Source organism: Sturnus vulgaris, chromosome 16, assembly GCF_052056855.1.
Source record: "Sturnus vulgaris isolate bStuVul1 chromosome 16, bStuVul1.hap1, whole genome shotgun sequence".
NCBI lineage: Eukaryota > Metazoa > Chordata > Aves > Passeriformes > Sturnidae > Sturnus > Sturnus vulgaris.
The window spans coordinates 10,306,919-10,333,462 of NC_142258.1; the positions used below are offsets into that span (position 1 = coordinate 10,306,919).

At 42.2% G+C, this 26,544-nt stretch overlaps 2 protein-coding genes and 1 long non-coding RNA gene across 4 annotated transcripts; 1 reads left to right on the top strand and 2 right to left on the bottom strand.

The window, feature by feature from the left end:
* Positions 1–4,564: 4,564 nt before the first annotated feature.
* LOC148221918 (uncharacterized) lies at positions 4,565–9,506 on the bottom strand. The gene is made up of 3 exons (XR_015807225.1): positions 9,055–9,506; positions 5,735–5,835; positions 4,565–4,745 (listed from the first exon to the last, which is right to left on the bottom strand). It is a non-coding gene; the product is annotated as an uncharacterized LOC148221918 (long non-coding RNA).
* A 618-nt stretch (positions 9,507–10,124) lies between these two features.
* On the top strand, positions 10,125–19,877 carry TVP23A (trans-golgi network vesicle protein 23 homolog A). 2 transcript variants are annotated; one of them, XM_088174457.1, is made up of 6 exons: positions 10,202–10,373; positions 10,446–10,525; positions 14,391–14,535; positions 15,494–15,583; positions 17,219–17,344; positions 18,939–19,877. In XM_088174457.1, exons 1-6 carry the CDS (start codon positions 10,365–10,367, stop codon positions 19,077–19,079), a joined length of 591 nt encoding a protein of 196 aa, XP_088030583.1. In that variant the 5' UTR covers positions 10,202–10,364; the 3' UTR covers positions 19,080–19,877. The 2 variants fall into 2 exon arrangements, with proteins under 2 accessions (XP_088030582.1, XP_088030583.1); XM_088174456.1 differs by having other exon boundaries at positions 10,125–10,525.
* Positions 19,878–20,439: 562 nt separating this feature from the next.
* NUBP1 (NUBP iron-sulfur cluster assembly factor 1, cytosolic) lies at positions 20,440–26,008 on the bottom strand. The gene is made up of 11 exons (XM_088174455.1): positions 25,950–26,008; positions 25,769–25,870; positions 25,475–25,611; positions 25,202–25,270; positions 24,660–24,692; positions 23,686–23,776; positions 23,370–23,524; positions 22,184–22,294; positions 21,959–22,061; positions 21,202–21,285; positions 20,440–20,635 (listed from the first exon to the last, which is right to left on the bottom strand). Exons 1-11 carry the CDS (start codon positions 25,975–25,977, stop codon positions 20,583–20,585), a joined length of 966 nt encoding a protein of 321 aa, XP_088030581.1. The 5' UTR covers positions 25,978–26,008; the 3' UTR covers positions 20,440–20,582.
* Positions 26,009–26,544: the final 536 nt, after the last annotated feature.

The window sequence follows — 26,544 nt, forward strand, 5'->3', positions numbered from 1 at the left end:
TCCTCTAATCATCACTTACCTTGCCATGCCTACCTGGTGTTAAGACAAACAATCTTTTGCAAACCAAGTTCATTCACGAGCTTCCTCTCATGATGCCTATAGCTGCTTTTGTGGTGAACTGCAAGCTTACTTGCTTATTTTTCTATTTTTAATCGTGCACAGACCTACACAATTAGAAATTAATTATAAAAGAGATGTACTCCAGAGTGAAAAGATACTCTTTGTAGTATTATTCCATTGGCTATAGCTTTTAAGAAAAGTTCCACCAGGGAAAGGCAACAGGATTTGATGAACACGATGACATGCAGACTCCCTGCTTCAGACAGCAAGACTTTAATCAGCTGTCAGTAAGAAATGCTTCTGCACAAGACAGCAGCTCCTATGATGCTGACCTGTGTAAGAATTTTCTGTTTGCAGAGGAGATCCTCTTCTATCAGGTTCCAGCATATGGGAATATGCTCACTAACAAGAGACAAAGCTGTTTCCTCCTGGGAGCAGCTGATCTCTTCCCAGTACTTACAGACATGGGGCCTGATCTCTGCTGCAGAAAATCAGTCTCTTCAGGCTCTCTCACACCCAGGCTGTGTTGGAACTCCTCTGCACACTTTCAAAAAAACCCCAACATCTCAGAATAACAGCACTCAGAGCAGAAAATAATGAAAGGTTACACAAATACAGATTCTGTATTTTAGTGCTCTGTTTTGATGGGAGACAATAAAACAATCACTGCATAAGAAATCTGAACAAAATTTCACATGGCTATTTTGTCAGCTCTATTCTAATGTGCAGCACAATCCCTCAAGTGATAAACTCTTTCAGCAGCCCTGCAGGCACCTGTCCAGTTTCTGAGGCTGAAATGCATAAGGCAATCCCTATACACATCAAGAACTAACGTTTGGGGAAACAGAGTTCAGCTTATTACTGTGATTCCAGTTCACGACTGCAGCAAAGACTGGCTGTCCACTTTTTGTACAACACTCATAGCTGCTTGGAAAGAGCAGAAAGGAGCAAATCATAGTGCATCTAAGTGGAGCAGTCCATAAAGGTGGTCTTCGAGGGAAAAGCAGACTGGAAAAGAAGAGACAGCTGAGAACTGCCTAAGCTTTTCAGGTGACCATCAGCTTCTTTGCTTTGATGTTGACTGGGACACTATGCTACTGTCAAAGGAGGAGACAGAACATGATTAGTAGTATTGGAACCACCAGCATAAGTGATACTAGGCCACTTTTCATGGTTTTCTACATTTAAAATATGAATTCTTCACCTTAATTTGAATGCATATAATGATAGAGGTCAGTATTTTGCCTTCATATGAACTATCTTAATATGTATCCTGAGGATTTCCTCCTGTATTTTCATCCATGCCTTTGTTGCCCAAAATGTTTTTTTCACCTGGTGTGAGAGAGGCCAATTCCCACACAGAGTCAAGATATGTGATTTATTTACAGTTCTGCACAGAACGGGAGGCTGGGTGGCAAATTCATAAAACCAGCACCACAGCTATTAGAACTTTTCATTATTAATACATTTTGGCAAACAAAGGTGTGAATGTTCATTGGCTACAAGTTACATAGGTTTTTATTAATTTATATTCTATCTTTTATTAGTTAAAAGATTCCCTCACTTGTCATGCTAATTAGTCTGTATGCTCAGTCTTTCTCTCCTTTAGAGTCTTACTCCATCAGATTTCTGAGAATGTTTGTCCAAAGTCTGGTGAGATTCTGAATGACCACAAGTATTTGAGGCCATAATCTGCTTTTGAATCGACTAGATTGGAAATTGTGAACCTTTCGAATTCCTAACTTCACTTAAGAAAATAACCTTCTGAGGAAGCTGCAGGTGTGACCAGCAGCATTGCAGTGTTATCTTGGTGTGTCTCACCTGCAGTGTTTCATGCTGCCTTACTGAGGCTCGTCATAGCATTTGGGAAGAAAAACAGTAGGTGATACTAGAAATGTAGGCATGGAAGGATGCTGGAGGACTTTGAAGCACAGCTAGTTTCTGAGGTAAGCAAGTGAGGAAAAGGTTTGATCAGACAGCTTTTACAACAAGCTCTAGAGAAAAACTCCTATCCCTGCAATCTAAAAGACTGAGCTTTTATGTTCAAAACATTCAAAAATATCACAGCTTTACTTTCCTAATGGAAGTCAGTTTCAAAATAGACATTAAAAGGTTTGCATTAAGAGCTGCAAGCCTTGGTGGAGTTGCTGAGGAAATCCTGTGTGAGTGTGTATGCATGATGGAAGGCACAACATTGATAACCAAAGGCTCCTGAGACTTACCCAAAGTATGTTCCTGCAGTTCTGCTTTGCATGGTTCAGGAATGGGCTGGTGCTTATTCACTGAGGGCCATGTTCTCTAATGCTCATGGACATTGCTGCAAAGTCCCTATGGATTTCGATACTATATTATGAACAAGGAACTTAAAAATTCCTTTCATGTTGACTCTGTATCTGAGCTCTGGTTTTCCAGTCAGCTCCCATCTCTGGCCTCTCTGCCCAAAAATTGATTTCCACAGCAGAATTTTTGTTCGGATTCATACTGTCTAGGATGAATAGCTTTGAGGTACTGCTGGTTGAACAATTTCTCATAGACTGGAAAGTTTATTTAACAAATTTCCCTATTTTCTGATTATAATGATTCGAGCTGTGCAATATATGGACATCAGCAGTTCACTACTTTGCTTTACTGCATGACTTCCCTTCCTGTTCTATGGATTCTCTTTAACTCACATGCAGCTTTTGTAGATAAGACAGATGTTTCATTGCAGCTGTACCTCTCTTAGGGATTGTCATGGTAGTGTTCTCAAGATCCAAAAGAAAATGCATGCCTTAGCTATGGAAAGTGCTAAGCAATAGCTACATAAGAAGCACCAAACAGTAAAAATGCATGACCTGGCTTAGTTCTCTTTTTCACACACATTGTTTGTGCTGTGACACATTATAAAGAGGAAAGTGAGTTGAAAAGGAGAACTTGTGCTTTTGATTTCTCTGCATTGAGGGGAAGTGTCACTTCTAAGTAAATACAGTGCTGTGTAAAGTCTATTACTAATTTTGGAACCCAAATAATATTAGTAAAATGTCTGTCATTAATGTCACTATTTTTCCAAGGGGCAGTGAGGTAGATTAAAGTGCACCAATGTAGGTCACATTATGGTCTCCAGCGCACGGCATTTGGGTATGTCATGAACCTTGGTAGATTTTATCTGGTGTCAAGATAGTAAGAAAACTTTTTTGTTTCTACAAATGCAAAAACAAAACCAGAAATAGAAATCACATTTGATTATTGCAAATTAGGGCTGCAGCAGGAGAAGAACTTCAACCAAGTCTTCAAAGCTTAAGCTTCTGTGGTCCCCTTTCCCTTATCTTGTGTCAGTTACAAGACAATCAGCTTTGGGATCAAAGGCAGAGTACTTCGAGCTCATTATTGCTTGATATGTTTGCCCATAGCCCAGCAAAAGTTTCTACAGAGGACAGCTCTATGGAAACTAGGCTTCCTCCCAAGTTTTGATCTTGCAGATCTTGCTGGAAAATTCTTCAGGAATACTTAGAACACATGGGAAGAGTAAAACAGAAATACATGTTTATATCTTATCATCCATTCAAAGTCCATCTTGCTTTTGATCTGTCTCCAATCTAGATATAACAGAAGAAACAATCCATTGTTTGGGTTGAAAAGCCTGTAATCTCCTGGTCATGATGAACACTGCCTGGACACATTTGCAGGTGGAAATTGCTTAAGGGGTGAAACTTGTGCAGAAAATCTGCTTTTCTCATGTTTAAGTGGCAATCATGATGATGTACCACAAGCTGTTTGCTCAGATGCTTGTCTGCTTCTGAAGGGAACTATCCTACGGAGTGGAGCTCTTTCTCCACTCTCCCATTAGTGTATCCCCTAGCAGCCAGTCACACATGGAACCCTGAGCAAGCATTTCCACCAGCAGCTGCCACCTGCCTGGACTGTAGATGGAGGAGAAGACATTGAGAAAACCTCTTATGCTTCCCTTGGTTTTCAAGTAGTCTGTGAACTTCACAAATGCACAGATCCCTTAGCATTAGTATTGGGACAGGCAGTGCACAACAGTATTCATCCTCTTCACAGAAGGATTTCTCATTTACCTGTAGCTAAGAGCAATAAAAAAAAAAAAAAAAGAAAATAAAAGAAATTTGTATCTTTCCTTTCACCACCACTGGAATTCATATAAGTAGTCTAGTACAAGGATACACTGGAGCATGTGACATAAACCCCCTGTAATTTCCCTTACACTGAAATAAAATAGAGCAAGAATGGGAAACAGCACACAAATGCAAACTCCAGCGAACAAGGAAAAGGATGCACGCAAAAAACCACAGCCTGTGTCCAATTTCATATTGAAGCAAAAAGCTGGGCAAAAATAACAAACTGACAGTTGAAGAAACCACATATTTTAGGGGCTTCCCTAGAGCATTTCTGATCTTTGTCAGCTAAAACACAGATCAGACACAAAAGCTTTCAGAATCCACACCAGACACAGCAGCTCTGCCATCAGTTGAAGGAAGGAGCACTTACCATGACCCCCATTCCAGTAGTTGTGCTGTGTGTTACTGTAACTGCACACAGGGATTGTTGTATCACAGAAAGGTCACACCATCTTTTTTTTTCACGAGTTTCGGGTTCATGTTGCCACAGATTTGTAGTGTGGTCTCTGGGCTGCTCTGCCGTGGAGAAGGAGAGCTCTCACACCCTTCTGCTGAAGCTGCTCTGCTCTGCATGAAAGATAAAAAACAGTCAGTGCATTCCCTAAGAAACCAACAGGTTTGGGTTATTTCCCTTCATCCAAGCTTTATTTCAGTATTTTTAATTGGTGATTATTTATAGATTTTAAAGGTGTGTGCCTCATGAATTCAGGCCCAGTCACAGGAGAAACACCCTCCATTGGGAAGTCAGGCATAACAGCTCTCTTGGGAACAGCTGTGGAGATGTCCAGCACAGCCTGGAACTTCCTCCTCTTCTAGGCTGGGAGGTTGAGGCTTGTCATCTTTCAGGCCATAGAGGAAACTGTGGTCTCTTAAATCATGGCCTTGTTTGTAAAATGGGCTCATAGGCCACAGACATGAAGCTCACTTTCAGTTTTGCCAAAAGATTGGGCCCCTGACTCTAGGAGAAGTTCAGAGCTCCAGAGAGAGTGAATTGTGTTCAGCAGCACCTGGTGCATCTTGTAAAGAATAATCAGTCAATGTGTCAGACCCCATCCAAAGCACTTAATGTCCCTACAACTTATCTGGGGGATCTAGGGACCTTCAGACCAATCCGGAGCACCTCCTCCTCTTTGTACCATTCAAACCTACACAAAAAGTACGGGTTTGGGGAATTTTAATACCTCAGATTTACCCTCAAGTTCTCCATGCCTCAGTACAAGGAAGACTAGGAAGCTGAAGCTATTTAGTGAACTAGAAAAAGAAGTATTAATAAATTAGGAAAGATACCATTGAACAATAATACTATAGAAGTAGGGACCACAGGCTGCTTCAAAAAAATTCACAGGTTCACAGAAAAATTCACAGAATTAAGAATGGTAGGTACAGGTTTTTCAATTCATTGCATCACCAGATTAGGAACCCTTTCTTACTTCGTGTTTTGTCTATATTCTCTTCATATATTTTCTGATAAATTAATTGCCTTGACCATCTCCCTGACACCAATTTAGAATAAATAAGAAAAACAAGTGCAAGCAATTATGGCAAGAGCTGCTTACCCACAGCTCTAGAACAAAAGATGAAGTGGAAATTGCCAGTCAAAGTGGTTGAAGAACTGTCCAGCAAGCTTCTCAGGGAGCTCAATGAGGTTGTGCAGGTACTACTAACAGCCAGGGGGAACAAAAGAAAAAGGAAACATGTAAAAAAAACTAATGAATAAGCAACTTACAGCATTCATAAGCAAATTTAAGTTTTATTTCTGCAGATAAACCAGTAGAAGAAACAATGCTCAATATTTCTTATCAACCTCCTACTGTACTAAGCTTCTCAATTGTTTGATAGCTGTTAGGGTCTTCTATTCAATAGGTTCAGATTATTATTTTTTGTTTTTCTCAGTAAGACTATAGAGGCTTAAGGCAGGAGAGCTATTGGATACTTGTGTGAGAGTGTAGAGGCATTTTAAATTCATGTAGCAAAGGATGGGACTCTAAGCACCTGTTCTGATGAAATCACTTCCACTCTGGGAAATGGATCCCAGGACTCAGGGGTAAGCTCTGCTATGAAGTTGCTTAAACCAAACTTTTGACAGCCCAAGTTCCTTATTTTTGGAGTTCCCAATTTGAGAATTGAGAGATGATTTTCAAAATTAACAACTACCAAGAACTGCAGCTGAGAGTGAAGTGTTGAACACTATCAAGAGATATATAAAGCTAAACACACTGAAAAATCTGCATCCAAGTGCTGGGAATGCACCCCAGGCTGGAAGAGAGACAATGACTTTGCTTTGTGTGCCCTTGTTTTGAATGTTTCTAAGTGACCACTGTACAGTCTAAGCAGGAAAATGATACTGAAGTAAACTCATTAATAATTTCAATGCCTTTCATTTCCCAGGTGACTGCACCAGACATTCCTACAGCACAAGTTAAATAAGGTCTTAAAGCCACACAGGGATTACAGATGGTAAAATAAGGTATTTAATAAAATATATAATGTTTCCTTGGTTTTTCCCTAACTGAAAGGAATACAGCTGCTATTGCACTTCTTAGAATCAAAACTGCTTACTGTGCAATAATGGGGATCTATACTCCTTTCTTCACATACTCAAAAATCATTTTCACCTTTTTAGGCACAACTAAATGAAGGATCAATACTTTTTTTTTAAATCCCCATTTATATTTAGGGCCTAAACTTCCTCAGCTCTGACACATCTTTCTGTTACCCATTTCTTACTGATGGCAGAACCTGATATCTAACTGACAGTGTGTTGTTATATATCATCCAGCTAAAAGAAACTGTCCTGATCCCCCAAGTAAATCCTGTGGCTTCTCCCCTCCTAATACTTAGCTGCCAATTACAACAATTCATGTATGCACAACCAAAAAAATCTATAGAAATCATTTCTGGGCCAAAGCAGGAAATAATCTTTGACAAATGAATTATAAAGCAGAGCTATTAGAAATTTATCTATTTAGTACCTTCTCTGATTTGCCCCATCACACTAAAATGTAAATGTTTTATTGAAGTACCAACAAACCTTTTACATGTATCTCTGATGAATGAAAGTGAGGTAAGAGTTATTACTGGATTAACAATATTTTCCAATATTCAGAGGAATAGAATACTCAACTGTAAACCCCACTGAAATGCTTAAAGCAGAGCAAACCCAGACAAGTTATTCACAACATCCTTAGGAAGTTCACAGGGGAAGTCTCTGATAAGCCTCTGCAAGATTCTGGGAAGTGTTCCAAGGAGAAAGAGAAATCACCTGACTTCTTGGTAACCATGTGCATAAAACACCATATTAATCTCACAGTAGGCTTTATTTATTGTTGAAACAGAAAATGGGAGAGATTTTTCAGATATTTATATCAAGCCTCAGATAGTGCTCTACAATAGAAATGCCACTATTTTTTGTGGGGAGGGAATTCCCTGTAAGGTAATGCAAGGAAACAGCAGCATGTGATGTATTTTTAAACTATTTTATGCTATATACTTCAGTCATCAATTAAGTGAAATCTTAACATATTCTATAAATGGTCTAGGTTTTCCCGTGCAAAAACCTGAAAACCAAAGCACAATTCATAAATTCAGTGTAATGACCTCTTCATCTGGGGCTGTTGAAACAGTATTTGAGGACTTATATCACCTTTAGGGTGTTGTTCTCTTTCCAATGTTCACATAATTTGTAGTTAAATTACAACTCAGAAGAAGTGTTGAAAATAGGGCAGTTTGTTCTGTAAAATCCCAAAAAACACTGGAAGCTCCTAACGAGGTTGCATTTGGATGCATTAGTTTTAAAACAAGGAAGAATTCTTTTCTAGCAAACCCCAGACAAAGAAATTTGTTTGACCAATGATTCCTCTAGAGACCAAGGATTCTTTCTAGCTCTCAATTTGCTCTAAAAGAAGGAGCATTTTATATATATGGCTCCTGTAATATATGAGCCATATAATACCTTGAATAATCACACAGCATAATTTCATATAGCTTCTTAGAGAATTGACCAAAATCACTTGCATGTGACAATCTCCTGTGGGATTATCCAATATAGTTTGTTAGGAAAATAGGTAATCCCTACAGTGAGCCAGTGAAGATAAGCACTGGAAGGAGGGAAAACTAAGGAAACATTTCTCTGTTTTAAAACTAAAACACAAAAGACAGGTTCTGCTTCTTTTCCAGTCCTCTCTCCCAGAGAGGTGCTGTTTTATGTGATAAGGGACACAGGACACAGCTATTTTCCGGTGCCTTAGAATGAAGATGCAATGGCTAGGACAATAGAGCAACATTACAGAATGACTAAATTCAGTCGATCAGATTTGCTGGCAGAACTGCCCTGAGAGGTGCAGGAGGAGCTGCTGCAGGGGCTGAGGTGCCTGATCTGGCAGCCAGGAGGATACGAGAGCTCCCTGCACTGCTGAAGGCTTCTGTCTCTGAGTTCCAGGAGCTGCTTCCGACTCAGAAGCCGGCTCTGTTTGAGTTACTGTTAATTTGTGGCTTGTAAGCAGAAGTGCATGTTGATACAGGAGATGAAGTCGAGGTCAGCTTCAGGTATGCACATCATTATTTAATAATTGTTTCTCGTGAGAGCTCTCAAATAGAGCTATCTCTTTGTATCTCCTTGGAGAGTGAAAGCCCACTTCAGTATTTTCATACTGTAGGCTACCATGAGCCATTCCATCAAATAACAGGTGCCTATTCAGTTTTTAGTGGCAGTCTATTGTACTTACTACCACACTGTACGAGTTGTTTTAACACTACCAAGGACAAAATACTAACATCAGATATTAATATCAAAATATTAACATCATTAGTCATTAAGCACACCTTTTCTCCCTTACAATTATAATCCTACTAAGAACAGTTTATTAGTTTTTCTTACCTATTAAGTATTGCTTTGTTCCAGTAAGTCTTGCACAAAGCTGCTTTCCAGTTGATATTTTTGAAAAGTTCACTTCAGTAGCTTCTGCACTTACTCAATGATCTGGTTTAGTTACATATTTTAGAAAAGACTAGGAATTTTTTTTTGCAGGCTTATTTAATGCTAGTAGCTAGTCATATCTACACATGGCTGTGATTAATCAAATCTTCCTTGACTCCACTTCCATATAGTAAGCTTGACCTTCCACATAGCTGTCCAGACTATTTTTCCCCATTATTGTGAAACCCTTACCCCTATCCTGAAGTTTGGTTGTCTTGTTTCACTTATTTAACTCTGCCGCATAATCCACCTGCATTTTAAACTAAGGCACGAAAAAATTTTATCATGGAATCATAGAATATCCTTAGTTAGAAGGGACCAACAAGGATCACTGAGTCCAACTCTTGGCCCTGCACAGGACAGCCCAAATCACACCCTGGAGTTTTGCCCAAACACTTATTGAGCTCTGTCAGGCTTGGAGTGGTGACCACTGTCCTGAGGAGCCTGTTCAGTGCCCAATCACCCTCTGAGGGAAGAACCTTTCCCAAATATCCAACTTAAACCTCCCTGACACAACTTCAGGCTACTCGCTTGGGTCTTGTCACTGATCACCACAGAGATCAATGTCTGCTCATCTGCTTCCCCTAGTGCGGATGTTGAAGGCCACCCTGTGGTGTTCCCTCAGTCTCCTTCAGGCTGAACAAGCCGAGTGACCTCAGCCTGTCTAAGGGGCCGTGTTATCTCCCCCGGGCCAGTGGCACATCCACAGTGCTCTGGTGTTGTGGTGCCACCGCCTGCCCTCAGAGCTGTCCCCTCACAGGGACAGGGCCGCGGGGAGCGCTGGCCGGGCTGTGGGTGTGCGCCGAGGTGTGCTCCCATATTTGTACACCCACGTTCACCTTTCCCTGCACTCCTTCTTCCTTTCAAGGTTTGTGTTCAGCATGAGACCCCAGCGGCCCTGACCGGAGGGTGCGTGTGGCCAGCCCGCGGGCGGGCAGCTGACCGCGCTGAGGGCCGGGGCTGCCGCGGCCCCTCACGCTGCTAAAGCCCGTCCGGCCGCTCCGGGCCCGGGCCGTGCGGGAGGCGGCCGCAGGCAGCCCCGCTCCAGGGCCGCTGGGTCGAGCGGGTGTCCCCGGGCTCTCCCGAGCTGCCCGGCGAGGCGCAGCCGCCGCGGGCTGTGTGAAGGGCAGAGCCGCTGCAGCTGCGCAGGGCCGGGCCGCAGCTCGGCCGCTTTTCCCGGGGCCAGCTGCGGGCCTGCAGCCGCGGCCGCTATGAAGCAGGTAGGGGCGGCGGGCGCTGCGGGCGGGGCGCGGCTGCCCCGGGCCCTGCGCGCTGATGGGCTCCCGCCGCAGGCGCTGGTGGACGACACCGAGGATGTGTCCCTGGATTTCGGGAGCGAGGAGGAGCTGGCGCTGCGCAAAGCAAGGATCAGGTAACGGCGCGGAGGCCGCAGCATCGCGGCGCCCGGGACCGGGCAGCCCTGGCTGTTCCGCTGCACAGAAAACTCCGTTTAAACACTTCATTGCCGTTTTTTAACAGAGACAGTGGTCAAGCGCTGGAACAGGCTGCCCGGGGGGCTGGGGGGAGATACCCGGGCTGGAGCAAGCGAGGCCGGGCCCCGCTGCACGGCATCACTCGGTCACTGGAAATGAAAACCTGGCACACCCAGCATCCCAAACCCCGAGCAAACAGTGCTTTAGTTGGAGCTGGAGCAGTGGAGGCAACTCTCAGCTCCAGCAAAGCCCGCTGTGCAGCAGTGCTCAGACACTTCAGTGAACAGCCAGATAGCTGCAATAAAGCTGTCATGATTTCCTACAGGGATGCTGTGTGGAATATAAAATATCTTATGCTTGTAGGCATTACCTGAGAAAACCCAGCCCGTTAACCCATCTCATGTGTCAGGCTAAGCAGTCTACCCTCACCAGAGGTGTCACTGCATCTGGCCACACAGAGGTTCCAGGTGGCAGAGCTGTTCAATCAATGGCTTTTGAAGAATCTCCAATCAAAGATTGTGAAAGGACAAGCTTTATGTCAAAAGGAATTAGGCATGCACTAATCAATGATGTATATAATCAGCTTTGATTTAGTTGCTTTCTTTTGCCTTGCCCCAGTTTGGTCTGGTCCATTACAATGATAATATTTCTTGTAGTGTAAACAATAGATATTAATATTATAAAATAGATATTAAATCTGAAACAGCATTATCTGAGATAAAAAGCAATCATATTGCTTTACAATACAATTACTCTGTTTTACTAGTGTCTGGTGAAGCATTTCTGCCCTTGCATTGCTTTGGACTTTTTCACTACTTGAGTCAGCCCCGACATAAGATTAACCTTCCCAGAATTGCCTTGGTTTCACACCTTAGCAGCAGCATGTATTTTAAATGAAAGTTTATATTTTGGTGCAGTCTTGGAGAACATAGCCTAAAGGATTCAACTAAGCTGAGAAACACAGGTTAGAAGTACTCTGATCACATGAGCCACAGATTAAGTCTGTGGGACCAGACTAGACGTAGCATGAAGTGAAACCACCCTGGAATGTTTGTAGGAGGTCACAGCACCAGGCACTTTTCTCTAGAGATCTTAGAGATTCCTCCTGATCCATATTACTCAGTAACACAGCACAAGTAAAGTATCAGCAAACAGTTCTGGGATCCACTTTGTGTAGACAGTGGTTATATTAGAGACAGCTCTTCTTTCTGGCCCTTAAGACAGTATTAAAAAATGATGTAGTATTGAAAATTTGTCTGCAGAAATGAAACTGCTTACACTGGTCACATGCGCTTGTTTTTATATTTCTGCAGAATCTTGTGCAAATGAGCCTGGAACTCACCTAAGTGCTGCAAAAATTTTTTATCTTGTTAGAGGGCATAACAAGATGTTCCAATCACTTGTCTTTAAATTTATTCCAATATCTTGAACTTAGTTAGAATTTGCATAGGCTATGACAAATTATGCTTTTGTGATTTTCTGAGGTATGTGCAACAGGGCTCCTTAAAAGCAAAGGGTTAGTGGCTACTTTCCTAAGAAATTGGAAAAATATAAGTTCATTGCAGTACCAGAACTTTGGATCTGGAAGTCAGGAGCATATGATTGCTTCTTTTACAAATCAGCCAGGAAGCATGATGATCAAGCCAGAAAAGAGAGCCCATTTATTCAAAATTTGCCTCAATACATTTTGAAGTATCAGAAGGAAAAAAAAAAAAAAGTAGCATGTAGAGTGCTACTGTGACATTTCTGAGCAGGTACCTGGAATGATTCTCATGTAGTTCACTGGCATAGATTAGGCCTGACCCAAATTTGATTCTTTAACATGAGATGCAACTAAATTGATTACAGCTCATTCCTATCCTAACAGGCATCATGCTCACAAACTGAACAGAGGTTACTGTAACAAGGTGAATGGCAATCATTGAGCCTTGAGGCTCCAGATCTACATCAAATGGATGTTTAGATGCAGCAGGAAAACTAGAAGTCCAAGCAAGCGGGTTTCTGTGCTTTCAGGAGGAAATGTATGCCAAGCTGAGCCAGGGCAGAGTTGCAGTTTCCTTTATCCTTTCCAGAGTCTCAGTAAGTGCTCAGCACTCTAATAAATGAGAACTTCTTGCTCATGTGTTTGGTTTGGGTTTTTTTGTTTGGTTGAGTTTTTTTTAGTGACTATCCTTCAGTGTTTGATATTGGAAAAAATTCAGCATCCAAACAGTAATCCTGTTGTAATCCAGTAATACTGCTGAATCTGCCTTCCAAAATGAAACATTGCTTCTTCAACATTAATGCCACATTTGAAGCACTGATCCATTAGAAAAGCTCAGGCAACCCTGCTGTGCTTTGGGGTTGTGATCTATGAAAGCTGCTCTGGACACAAGGGTACCACTTCCATAATTGACTCAGATCTCCTTGACCAAGATCAAGGCTCAAAGCAGCAAGGCACTGCCTGTTTTAGCCAGTTCACAGCACCCACTCCACCCACCTGCCTGCCTATGGCAGAAAAAGCCCCTTTGCTTAAAATGTCACATGTTCAGTTCTAAGTCAGAAGAAGTTTTTGGAAAGTTTGAAGCTCACATGGGCATGACCAGGAGTAAATATAAACTTCACCTGTGCATCATGCTTCCCTCTCCAGTCATGTGTGTAGTACTAGAAACACAGTATTACTGTTAGAGAAAGATAAGCACCAGAACAGTTAAACAGCTATAGAATAATAATATAACAACAAGGATATTTAAGTTATAATATTTATTATACTTATATTGCTATAATTTAAGTTTATAAGAAAATTAAAATAATTGTATTCGTTTTATATGTCTCATTTTATTGAACACAATAACAGAATAACATTTAATAGTTAAATAGTTGATTATGCCCTAGGCCATACTTTCATTAATTGGCCATACTACTGTTAATTGTTCACAGAGGCATAGGAGCTTAATGAGACATTTGTTCATTTAAATATCTTATTCAGATATTTTATTCTCTAAGCTTCAAGGAAGAAGTTACTTAACTGCAAGAGCCTGTAGTTAATTCTCACTTTCAACTAATTCACACAAACAATTGTACAAAGTAAGATTTTTACTGGCATATTACCCTGAGCATTGTACTGTGCTCATTACAGCATTCTCCAGCCTCCCCATCCTACTGTGCAGGCCAATATTCCATGGTACTTAGTTACTTCTTTCACTGAAATTTCTCTTTGTTACAGACAAAATTTTGTTCAAGTGTAAATACTAGTGAAATTAATAAGCAGTAATTCAGAAGAACTGTTATATTCCTAAATCATTCTGCCTGTCTAAAAGGAAGTGTCTGGATTTAGACATTAAATATGTCTAAGAAAGTTCATTTTGTTTTAGAGCAAGCAGCTACGATTTTTTTTTGTTTGTTTTAGAGCTCTTATTTTGCTTTCAAAACTGTTCTGAGAGGCATAAGAGCTCTCTCAATTTTTTTGTGTTTTGCAATGTTGATCCATTTCATGAAACAAAGAGGATTTTGTGGTACTGGGTTGCACACAACCACTAAATTCCTTCACACAGTACCAAAGAATCTGGTGAAAGGCTCCATATTTTGTTTGATCTTTGAGAAAGTTTTGACAGGAACACCACTTTTGTCTTTTTGCTTTAGACTGAAGCTTGGCTATTGAAAATACCGTTATCAAATTATTTTGATAATGAAGATATACACCAACATTGAAGTAGTAGCTTTATAAACTTGAAACAGCTCCGTTGTGCTACATTGTCAGCAAATACTGTAACTTTCCCTCCAGTCTCATTACCTCATGTATGCTCTGTGTTTTCTCTTTCCTAGGCACCCACTGGCCACCTTTTTCCACCTGTTTTTCCGAGTGAGTGCCATTGTAACCTATTTGTTCTGTGACTGGTTCAGCAACAGCTTTGTTGCCTGTTTTGTCACCATCCTCCTCCTTCTGTCCTTTGACTTTTGGTCCGTCAAGGTAAGATAACCCTGAATAGTAATTACCTTGGAAAGTATTTTGTTTGTCATTAATTAAAACAGAAAAAAAAAATGAAATATGTATAATGACAGAAGTGACAAAACCATTGCATTTTAAAAATTTATTAAATGTCTAGCCCTTTTTAATGAAGCTGTTCAGATATGTTAGTTATTTAGCAACATGGTTTCTATGCCTGACTACTAAGGTCTACTAATACGATGAGAAAATTGCTTTGCCATAGGCAGGTTTGTATTCTTTCCCCCTTAAAAAAATAAAGTAAAAAATTAAAGTAATATTGGCTTTCAGTAATGGATACCCAAGGATGTCCAGATCTGCAACCCTGTGCTCAGACTCCACAGCAGGGGCTGCAGAAGACTCCTGAAAGCCCAGCTATAGCTCTGGTGCTCTAATCCCATGCAGGTAGGTGGGTCAGGCCAGCCCAGGATCCAGGGGTTCCATATGTGGAGCAAGGCTTATGTTTTGTAGAAGTGAAGCTTTGATGCACCTCCAGTATTCTAAAAGCTTCTGGTATTCATGCAGGTGCAGAAATATTCTCTTGGTTTGTTTCCCCCATCCTACACAGCTTACTTGCTTGCCATTAATGTCTCATTTTCCAGTGTGTTTTTGTTCTCAGTATTCCTTTTTACTGAGGAAATTTATTTGTTTATTTGGTGCTTGTCCAACTAACTGACTTGAAAAATATACAGCCTATAATTGCTTATATAAATAAGTGCTATTGTGCAAATTATCATATTGAAAGAGAACAGGCCTCTAAATTTGTAACTTCACCCATTGTTAATGGCTGTTGTACTCAAGCTGGTACAGCTTTTAGAAGTAATTTTAGTATTTGATAATAGAAGATGATTTTTGAACATGCTTGTCTTTTAAATTTTTTCTATTGCTATACTGACAAGTGACTTGTGCTCCTGATTAATGTAAATAATGGTTTCATCACTAGAATGTGACAGGAAGACTCTTGGTTGGTTTGCGTTGGTGGAATCAGATTGATGAAGATGGAAAAAGTCACTGGGTGTTTGAAGCAAAAAGGGTAAATATATTACTAGAAGTAGACACAGGGCAAACAATCCATAGGAAATGTGTAAAGCTGATACCAAGTCAAATAAAGTAACAAATAGAGCACCTTTGTAACAGTTACTTTTTATCCAGCTTCCATAGAAAACAATGTCACTATTCAGGTGCAAGCACTGCTTTGTCACATCCTGGAAGTATTCAGGGCAAAACAGGTCTCACAACATTGTCAGCATATGGATCAGCAGAATAAATATTCATAGCATGGTGCTATAAGTATGAAATGTTTCTGGTAGTTCTATTTTATTTTCTAGGGAGAATATCTTATAATAAACACATCCTCACATAGATAATCCCAACTCAGAATCTTCTTCAGGAAAGATCTATGTGGAAAGCCATGCTGAATAGTTCAGATTCAGTACTTTGAAGTTAATATTTTATTCACGCTCATGGAACATGGTGGGAAAGAGAACTTGGATCACAGAGCATTCTGATACTGCCAGTGTCCCCCAAACACACTGAGGGGGGAAAAAAACTGCACTATGGCATTGCATTTGGCATCACTGCCAGAGTCGAGACTCAGGGTTTTGCTTTAGCTTGCTGACATTCTCTCTGCAGCCCCACGGAGCCTGGCAGAGCAGCACCCGGGCGCTGCTGACCAGGACGTTCTTTGGAGCGCTCCAGCCGTGCCTGCAGGCCGGCCGGGCTGTCCCGGGGCTGTCCCGCTGTGCGGGGCCGCAGTGCCCTCTGCAGCCTCGGCTGCGGCTCCGGGTGCCCCGAGCACCGAACACAAATTCATGTGCTTCCTGTGAGTCTAAGGGGGGGGGTCCGAAGACAAAATAGAGGAAACGCTGCAGGAAAGAATACATGGAAAATTCAGTATACTGAAAATTAACTAAATAGCTTTTCAGGTGGAAGAGTCCAGAGGTTTTCTTTTCCGACTGTGATGCTTTTGTTTCAGAAGTTGACACGAGTGGTCTGAGGGCTGGAGTGATATTTTGAATTTTGGAAAGATCAGAACCTTCTGGACAATTATCCTACTTCAGGGGTTTTTTTGTTCTTTTCAAAGTGTGGTGAGTGATGAGCCCTTCAGTGTAGACAAAGACATGTGAGTTGTGCTGACCTACAGAAATCTGTAAGCAGGGCTTTGCAGCCTGCTCTGCAGTTTCTGCTCTCTCACAGCAGATAGAGCACGGGGCATAAGGCCTCCTGCTGTGTTACAGTGTGCCCAACTCCAGCACGATACAAGAGGGATTTTCAAAGCCATGATTTTTAATTAATGGAATGTCAGCAAAGTTCAGAAGCAAAACCCAAGTATTTATATAATAGGAATACATAATAGTTTATATAATAGGAAAGTAAGATTCATGCAAGATTTAAATTAAACTAAGATACTGCATCTTTTTAGGAAAATGTATAGAAATGTGAACTTTTATGAGAATTCCAGTCTGAACTAGAACCAACTGATAAATCCTATGGATGAAAATGCTGTCATTTACAGAGGGCATCAGGATGGAAACTGGGCATGAGCTACTTCTCTTCTTAGTTAATCTTCTATGCATATGATAAGTGAAATCTTCCTCCTCTGTTCATTTGTCATTTACTGTGGGTTTTGACTTTGTGACTAGCACTCTCAATGAATTTTTTCTTCCAGGTGCCTGCAGTAGCTGCCTCAACTGAAGCTGAAGCCCGAATCTTCTGGCTCGGTCTCATCATCTGCCCAGTGATTTGGACAACGTTTTTCTTTAGCACCTTGTTCTCCTTGAAGCTGAAATGGCTGGTGAGTCAAGGGGTACTGAAGACAATACTGGTAGAAGGAAAACCCAGATCTGTTAGTTTTGAACTAAATCTTCCAACAGTACAAAAATTCCACTAGCAGCTTCAAAGAATCCTGAGGAGTTTTCTGCAGTCAAGGCTTGCACTCTGGAATGGATTGGTAATTTTTAGCTGCACTTCTATTGGGTTATCAGATATCAACTCCTTCCTCTAGAGAACCTCAAGTGATGGGCAAGATTATGGACTTCTGTTTAACTGTAGCAACTTACTCTGCCCCAACTTATTTCAGTCAAATGAAGCTAACAGGAGAGGACAAAAATGAACCAGTGATGTTGGTTTTCAAGTTTTTAGGTCTCCTGGGAATTTAAATGTACTTACTCTAAAAAGAAAAGATTTTAGATCTCTCCCTATTGAAAGAACCAGCATCATTAGCTCTTAAAACTTTGATAAATTGAGTTATAAGTAAGTATTTTATAATTACTCTACATATAAGTCACCTACTTAAAAAAACCCCAACACTTTTTTCTAAGCACGAGAGGAAATTTACCCATATATTGCGTTATATTAAGATATTTTTGTCTATAAAATCTTCACTTTTTCCCCTGTAAACATTAAGTTCTTGGCTAATTGCCACACTATTCATTCTGTCAAGTTCCCAGCCATACTCAATGCCATTTCTTACTTCAGTTTGAAAAGATAAAAAACACCTCCAACATCTGTGGCTACATGACCAGTAACAGCCAAGATTACATATTATTATTAAATTAAACAAGAAATTCAGCTATGGGCATGAAACAATTGCAAATCATTAACTGTTTTCTGGTGCCCCTAAACAAGCAATAGTTAAAATTAAACCAGCACTCTTTGTTCATGGCTCCACCTTTATTTTTGAAAAGCAGAGATTGTTTGCTAAGCTAAGAGCTGCTTGGAGACAGAACTCTTAACTGGTGCAGGAGGCAGGTTGCCTGGATGCTTGTTAAAGGCCAATTACACAAAAATAAAATCACTTCTGGGAAACTATTTCTGAAGGCTAAGAGAAACATTTTCAGAAGTTACTGCATTAGTCAGATTGGTTCCATGTGCTGCCAAACCTGAAGTACCACAATAGGAGCCAATTATTTTCATTGCCTGTCAATGCTAGACAGAGAATCTATCTATGGATGCTCTTTGTAAATCTGTGAAGTACAGATCTTATTTGTTTACAGTAAGTTGCTTGTCAGCTGAACAGGCCTGCAGGTGTGCCATGTATCTGGATGCAAAACTTTTAGATAGGAATGGGGCTTAAAAAAGGTGAAGTGGTTCTGGCATCTGTTGAGTAGGTCCTTTTTTGAATAAGTGCTTTTAGGAAAGTAATGAAATCTTTCAACATACAGAATGACAAAACTGGTATTGGTGTTTCGATAAAAAGAGGTATTTTGTAGAAAGCAACTACTGTGTTTGACATGATTGGATGTCGTGGAAGGCCATTTATTATTGGAAGGAATGTTTTCCTCTTGCAGCACGTTTATCAGGATAGTGTGTACACACATGCACGTGTATATCCTACAGTCAATGCATAGCCATGGATTTGTTCCTGCTGAACTCTTGTTTGTCCACAGGCTCTCGTAATTGCTGGGATCTCCCTCCAGACTGCTAATTTATATGGCTACATCCACTGCAAGTTAGGGGGACAAAAAACCATCAGCAGAGTAACCTCACGGTTGTTTGGCACCGCAGATGTTCCCAAGAGTGAATTCTGAGCTTCAGTCCATGGGGTGGCACAGCCCACCTGCCTCTCAGGGCTGGTGCTGGCCCTTCCCACGTCTGTTCCTGCAGTGGGTCCAGGGTGATCCTGATCCTCCAGCAAGCCTCTCTGGCAGTGTCACATGGAAGAGCTATAACCCCAGGTCACTTGCTCCATGTTTGGAAGCCTGCTGAGCTCCACAACTGAGTTGCTTCAAAGCTCCAGAAGAATGTCCTTCAGTTAAATCCTTGGAGTTACTAGAATTCTAATGCCTCTGCTGAAGCAGGGCTAAAGAGCCATCTTCAACCCTCAGGCTTCCAGCGGGCAGCTCCCTGCTTCTCTAAGAGATCCCGGTGTCCCAGGTTATGCTTCCAGCCATGTGTGCTCTGTTCCCTCAACAGGACAGAGCAGGAGAATTTCAGAAGATGGCACTGAAGAACATGGGAAGACAGGCACTAGGTAACTAAACAAGGAAGAGCTGAAGGATGAGCAGTAAAACAAGTAATTCATTAGAGTTGTTCTTCATGGGAAAGTATTTATATAAAGCTCTTCTAGAATTACGCCTGCATGAAATAAAGTCATTTGTGTTTGAGTCTTTAGATCCTGGAAGGTTTCACATCTTTGTTACTTAAAAGCTTCACCAAAAAGTTGTTTGTGTGAGCACAGACAGTGCTCATGAAGAAGCACTGTGCTTTCAGAAAAGTTGTCAACTAACCTCAAACTGTTGGATTGTCTTAACCAGGAATAACATGTAATAAAAAGACAATGCTAATTTGTTTAACTTTGGAACTACAATAAACAAAATCAAACTGCCTTTCCTCTTGTACACAATACTGACTTTTCAGAGCTTTCAACTACAATCCCAAAGAGCCTCTTAGTTATTAAAAATACTGAATGTTTATTTTTTTTTTAATGTTCAGGCTTAGGGTCAAATAGAAGAAAACAAAAGTCATGAACCATGTTCACCCACTACTTGTGTGAAACTGGCAGTATGTACAGTTAAAAAATTCATCTTGATAACTGTAAAAAATAAAGAAATCAATGCACTTGTACTATAATACAACCCCAGCTTTCATTCTAGATACAGGTCTTTTCCACTGAAAGGAGACACTTAAATTATGTTGTTTAGGGAAAGACAATGGGCATTACAGCTCACCCTTGTGCAGCAGGCAGAACAAAGGCATGCCTCAGTGTCAACCATATTTTATATTCAACCTCCTAAATAAAATGTGTGTTGTATTCTCACCTCTTCAACTGCTACCTTCACAGTCAGGTTATTGGTACCATGACACTGGAGGCAGAATGCACTTGATAATTCAGATGCAGACTCATTTTCACAGCTTTCTAGTGAAGGAAGAACTGTAAGAATCTTGAACTTTTGGAATAAACAAAGGCCTTTATATTACGAATTTATTTGCAATATACAAAAAGAATGCATTCCTTTAATAAATCAAGGCATAAGTTACTTTTCTATAATTATGAATTAACAAAAATGAAGAATTTTTTTTCCATTTACAGATTACATTATCTTTTCTTCTTGCAAATGGTGTTGTTCACAGTATTCCTGAATTCCTGTAAAGATGGAGAAAAAGAATTATAAGTACTATCTGTTTTACATCAGTTTGTTGTTGCTGCATCTGTCCTGAGGGTACAAATTGAAGTTGGGCCTTCCTTACACTGAAAGTGGCTTTAGGATTATTTTTAAACAGCACAGCACCAGCTGTTTGGGGAGTTTTTGCCAGGGTTTTTTGTGTAATTACAGTTAGAAGTTGAGACACTGGTCAGTCAGCTGCCTCCCATTGGGTCATGGTGAGCACCCCTCCACACACCTGCTCGAGAGCCTCAGAAGGTTTCTCTGAGCACAAGGACACCCCATCTCTGAAAATGAAAGTCTGACTTCTCTGAAGTCAAACACTGAAACCAGTTATCAAATACAATTTCGTTATCACTTTAGCAGCCAGTCAGAAGTGATGACCAGAAGCAAACGGTCTTTGCACCTGTTACTTTCAGAACTGCTGTGCACCTCTCCTGATTTTATTATGTGTGGCACAGGAACACAAGCCTGTTTAACACCTTTGTGTATTGCAGCAGTGCTCGCAACCACAGGGATTCATTTGCACCGTGATTCTCAGACTCACTTTGAATGATATTCCTGTAAGACAATGTAGCTGGAGACTCGGGTGCTTCAGCCAAGAAAGACTGGCCTCTGTCACAGCTCTTTCCTTGAAGGACAGAGAAAAAACACAGAAACAAAGCAATAGGAAAAGATGAGCTTTCCTTTTTTTAGCTTTTATCCTATTCCAGTTACACCTTTTCAAGCAGCCACCTGCATCTATTCCTTTAAGAAAGCCCTGAAGTCAGTAAAAGGACTAGAAATACAGTGTATAGTTTGACAGAGGAATAATACTACAAGAAACCTTCCTTTGGGAGTACTGAGCTATTCCTTGATATCATTAATTCAGGTATTAATTGGTAACAGCTAGTGGGCAAAGAACCACAACTCCTCATGACCCACAAGAGAATTTGGGCAATGCTAGTAACACTGGTTCTAATGCTTAACATCTACAAAATATTATTCTTTGAAGCAGTTATGATGTCATTCAGTCTGCATTTCCAGGTGACTACACCGAAGAGAAAGATATGTATTTCAAATATGATAACAGAGCTGAAAAGACGCAGTATATAATCTTAATTGATTAAGGAAAGGTTAAGATTACCCCAGCCCTTCCCTTATTCCACATCAAGCTATGTCATAGTTCCAGTGACTTTTGATTCAAAAAAACATTCTATCTAAAAGTGCTAATTGACACCAGTGCCTACATCAGGGTTTTCCAGCAGTAACATCAGTACAGGAGGAACAGCTTGCTTTAAGTGCAGTGCAGTAAGTGACTTTACCTATCTGTGGATCCAGAGGCACTTTACCCAGGAGAGCAACACTTAAGTTCTGGCACATCTTCTCTGCACCACCAGTAGTTGGGGGAAAGATCTGAGATTCATTCTGGGACAACATGAAAATCAGAGTTAAAATACTGCAATTCTGAGAATAAGGCATTTTTGGAGTGATGTTTGATATCCAAGCAATGCCAAGGAAAGAACACTGTAATACACAGCCAGCCTTACCTTACACTTGGGACACACAAAGCCACTCATGTTCTCCACAACACCGATGATGGGCAGCTTCACCTTGCGGCAGAAATTGATCTCCTTCCGAACGTCCTGAAGTGACACTTCCTACACATATTAGCGAACACTGGTATTCCAACTGTTATGTTTCATGCCAAATCCATTCAGTTACCTCCTTAGAGCTACTTTATAATGAATTATAACTGCTGTCTTTAGGAACACAAACCTGTGCTACAAGCTCTATCAACAGAGCAGGTACAACACTTCAAGCCTACTGGATGTGGTTCTGTTTTGAAATCTGACTCTAGAAAAGATTCACCCGTATTTATGTTTATCTCCCATGTTCATCTCATATCTTTTTTAAATGCAACTTTTTCACATTTTCATCTTACAGGAGAACCCTTGGTATTCTCCACAGAGTGAGGAAAAGAACCACCGGGTTTACACTAGTTACCTCTTTTCAAATTACATTTAAAATATCTTATCCTCTCCTCAGAGTTTTCATGTATATGACTGACCTCATTCATTCTGTTCCCTTCCTCCTTCACCACCTCTCTGGTATTGTCCTCAATATTTTGCTTCCTTTATGTGTTATCCTTTCAGCTGTTGTCGAAGGACTTCATGTCATGTGCTAGTTTGATCTGTTCTGTTCCAAACCGGACATGAAAACCTCTGTTTGAACTGGGTGTGGTTTTATTTTCACCCTTCCAGGAGCTGATTTCTCTTTTAAAAATGCATATGACAAAGCTGCCTACTTTGGTGGGTCACCTGGAGGTGACAGGCTACTTGACAGGTGTCAAAGAGCACACAGCTCATCACTTAAAAATGAAGCTTCTTAAGAACATCCTTCTGAACGTTAAGCCATTGGTGAGTAAATGAAAGATCCACAATGATGTGAACTCTGATTCTGAAGGAGGAAGTGAAATACTGCATTTCCTTTCACCACACAGGTCACAACAGCTTTTGAGTGGGAACTGCTGTGGTTTAGTGACCCCATGTGGATCCCCATCCAGCTCCACTGAGACACCCATCTAACCCACAGACCAGCCAGCTGCAGAGGCAACGCAGCAAAGTCATTTCCCTGAGATTCTGTATCCTTAGATTTCTGTGAAATCAATAGCCTGTAACCCAAGGACTGTCTTTAAGTGCAATGACGCTTCTCTGGTGGAATTTTGGCTCACACCTGGGGGGTGGTGATGATGACAGCACCGTCGATGTGGGTGGCACTGAGGTACTGCACGATGGACAGGTGCTCATCTGATGTTCCTGGGGGCGTGTCCACGATCAGGTAATCCACTTCACCCCAGTCCACATCACGCAGAAACTGCTTGATCAGCCCTAGAGGAAAGGATAAGAATGTGGGAGAGAAAGCAGTAACTTCCTGTATCTCAAATTTCAGGGTCTTAGCTAACTGCCTTATCTACATTACTAAATATGATATTTCCACACTTGAAATCTTTCGAGTATGTAAATTACTGTTGGAAACACTCAATACATACCATTCTTTTTTGGTCCTCTCCAGATGACAGCATCATCAGGACTACTAAGCAAGAACCCCACTGACATAACACCTAAGTTTTCTTCAACATACTGAAAGAGAAGTAGAGAAACATAACAGTGAAGAAAGAGTAGAGAAACCAACTCTGAACCCCTATTTTACAGAAAAAGCAGATGAGGGAGAAGTCATTAATCAAATGAAGGCAGAGAACTTTATCTTTTACCATAGGGCATTAAAAACTGCATCTTGTGCAACATTCACCAACTACACTAAGACTGAAAAAATGAAACTGCTGCAGCAGTTTATGGAATCGCTGGAGACAATGTAAGGGCAAAAGCAGCTTTCCCTCTCAGCACCAGCTGCCTTTCTAACAGCATGCACACTACAGGGGATCTTTTAGACAACCAACACTACTGCAAAATCTTCTCTGCATATTCTAAAAATTAGTAAGGTTTTTCTTGGGTGCAAGATACTTCTTGGCTGTCACAGAAAAGATGACACACTATAGCTGCATGATACCCCAAAATAACAAACCTGAGTAACTTATATGTATTGCCCATATTGCAAAGTCAGTAAATGTAAGATAATAAAACAATTCTAGAAATACAGTATTACGACTACTAAAAAATTTAACACTCTGATCTACATAGTCTATATCCTGACCCTATATGATATGCATCTTGATTTTATAGATCTATTCTATAGTTTATAAAATCTGGATATATATTTTATATAGCATTCTCTAGATATTCTATAGAACACGGATATAGGTTATATAAATCTACAGAATCCAGACATAAAGACTGTAGAATCTACATACTGTATCTGTAGATTCTATACAATCTGCATATTTAAGTCAATAGAAGAATTAACAAGAATACCCCCTGCTCCTCCCTCATTTATGTTTCACTGTAGAAGACGGTGCCCGACCCAAACACACCCAATGAACTTTTTGAAACAGCTGCACCAACTCACCACTGGAGACCACCCAGATCCACTCTGGTGAACCTGAAAATTGAAGCGACACACGAAAGTTGCAATAGATTAGGCATTACATAAAACATGAACATAAATCAAACCTGGGCAAAGAGCTCTCCTGCCTGCAGGTACAATCATGCTTTAGTGGGGCAGCTGAGGTAAAAATGCAGGAGCAGCAGATCTCCATTAAAAAGTGAATTATAACTGCTCAAACCTTATGTGAGTCTACTCATTACTTTATGTATTTGTAAGAAATATTCAAGGGCTGATAAAGTGCATCATGCTAATACTACTCAAGTTTCAAGTTATCAGCATTATGTGGCTGATATACAATGAAAGTTGGTTTGCAGAGCTGCTCATCCTGAAAGCAGATGACTCTTTTGAAAGATATATTATGCTGAACTTCTTCATCTCACCTCATTTCCCTACCCACTGTCCCACATTTCCCATTATGCACTCCCTTTAGAAGCTCTACATCCAAAAAGCCTGAATATGCTAATGAAAAACCCCTTAAACAAGATGTTTGAGTATTCACTTACCTGTTCTCCTTCTAGACCCATTATTTTAGGAATCGATGGCCCGCAGATATCTATGTCCAACAGAGCAACCTGGAAAACAAACCAGCCGACTGCCCCACTGGAAACAAGGCAGCACAGAGCTGTCTCTAAAGGTGACCTCATGCAATGAAATCACTCCAGCAAGGTTCATCCAACAAAGTCAAACTTTAACGAGCACGGGCACAGAATCGGTACCTGCCCGCAGGTGCCCGGCGCTGGACCCGGCCGCCCGTCCTGTCCCTGCCCTCTGCCCACCTGCTTGTTCTCGTCCGCCGCCAGCCCGTGCGCCAGGAGGGCACTGAAGGTGCTCTTGCCCACGCCGCCCTTGCCGGACAGCACCAGCACCTTGTGCCGCACCGCCCGCAGCCGCTCCCGCAGCTCCGCCGCCTCCGCTGCGGAGACACCGCGCCCTCAGTGAACCGGCACCGCGCCCCCCGAGCCCGCACCGAGCCCACACCGCGCCCCCCGAGCCGGCACCGAGCCCGCACCCCACTCCTCGAGCCAGCACCGCGCCTCCCGAGCCGCTCCCCTCACGGCTGCGGCACTCACCCGGGTCCGGCCCGGCCGCGCCGGCCGCGCACAGCCCCTGGTTGGGACATCCCTGGCAGGCGGCCGCTCTGCCCGCCTGGGCGCTGCCGGTCCCGGGGCACTCTGCAAGGGACAGCGAGAAATGGGCCGCGAGTGCCGCGGGCGGGGGGCCCGTCCCGCCCCGTCCGGCCCCACCGCTCACCCTCCGGTGCACCCGGCGCCTCCGCCATAGCGCTGCGTCACTTCCGCCATAGTGTTCGTCACTTCCGCCGCAGCCAGGGTCGGGACCTCGGGCCCGCGGTGCCCAACCGCTGCCGCCAGGGGGCGCTGCCGCTGAGGACTCGGGTGACCGGGGGCACCAACGAGGGATGCGGTGATGCCATGAGAGCCCTGGTGGCACCAACGAGGGACGCGGTGACACCAGCGAAAGCCCCCGTGACAGTCCCTGGAACTCTGTCGCGGGGAGCTCTGCTGATCCCCCGGCGGGCTCTGCTCCGGGTCACCCGGCCCTGCGGACAGCCCGCGCACCCCCCCCGGGGCCCGGCCTGTCCGTGAGCTCCGGCAGATGCTTTTTCTTATGGCAGCGATGTGATTTTAAAGCCAGGATGGACATTCTCCACTGGAACTGCTTTAGGCAGAAGCGATTGACAAGGAACGGCGCGGAGCCGTGCCGGTACCGCAGGCTGTGTGTTCGGAGCCGGCCCGGCCCGGGGCTGTGCCCCGTACCCAGCTCGGCCTCTGGAAGGAGACGCGGCAGCTCCGGGCACGGCGCTGTCCCGCTGCCGTAGCAGGCATCA

Coding starts and splice junctions, on each gene's coding strand:
- NUBP1 (XM_088174455.1), bottom strand. CDS start 25,977: ATGGCGGAGGCGCCGGGTGCACCGGAGG. Junction 25,871..25,949: donor GGCGCCGGGTGCACCGGAGG/GTGAGCGGTGGG, acceptor TGTCCCTTGCAG/AGTGCCCCGGGACCGGCAGC. Junction 22,295..23,369: donor TCATCATCACCACCCCCCAG/GTGTGAGCCAAA, acceptor TAATATGTGTAG/GAAGTGTCACTTCAGGACGT.
- TVP23A (XM_088174456.1), top strand. CDS start 10,365: ATGAAGCAGGTAGGGGCGGCGGGCGCTGCGGGCGGGGCGCGGCTGCCC. Junction 10,526..14,390: donor CTGCGCAAAGCAAGGATCAG/GTAACGGCGCGG, acceptor TCTCTTTCCTAG/GCACCCACTGGCCACCTTTT. Junction 15,584..17,218: donor GGGTGTTTGAAGCAAAAAGG/GTAAATATATTA, acceptor TTTTTCTTCCAG/GTGCCTGCAGTAGCTGCCTC.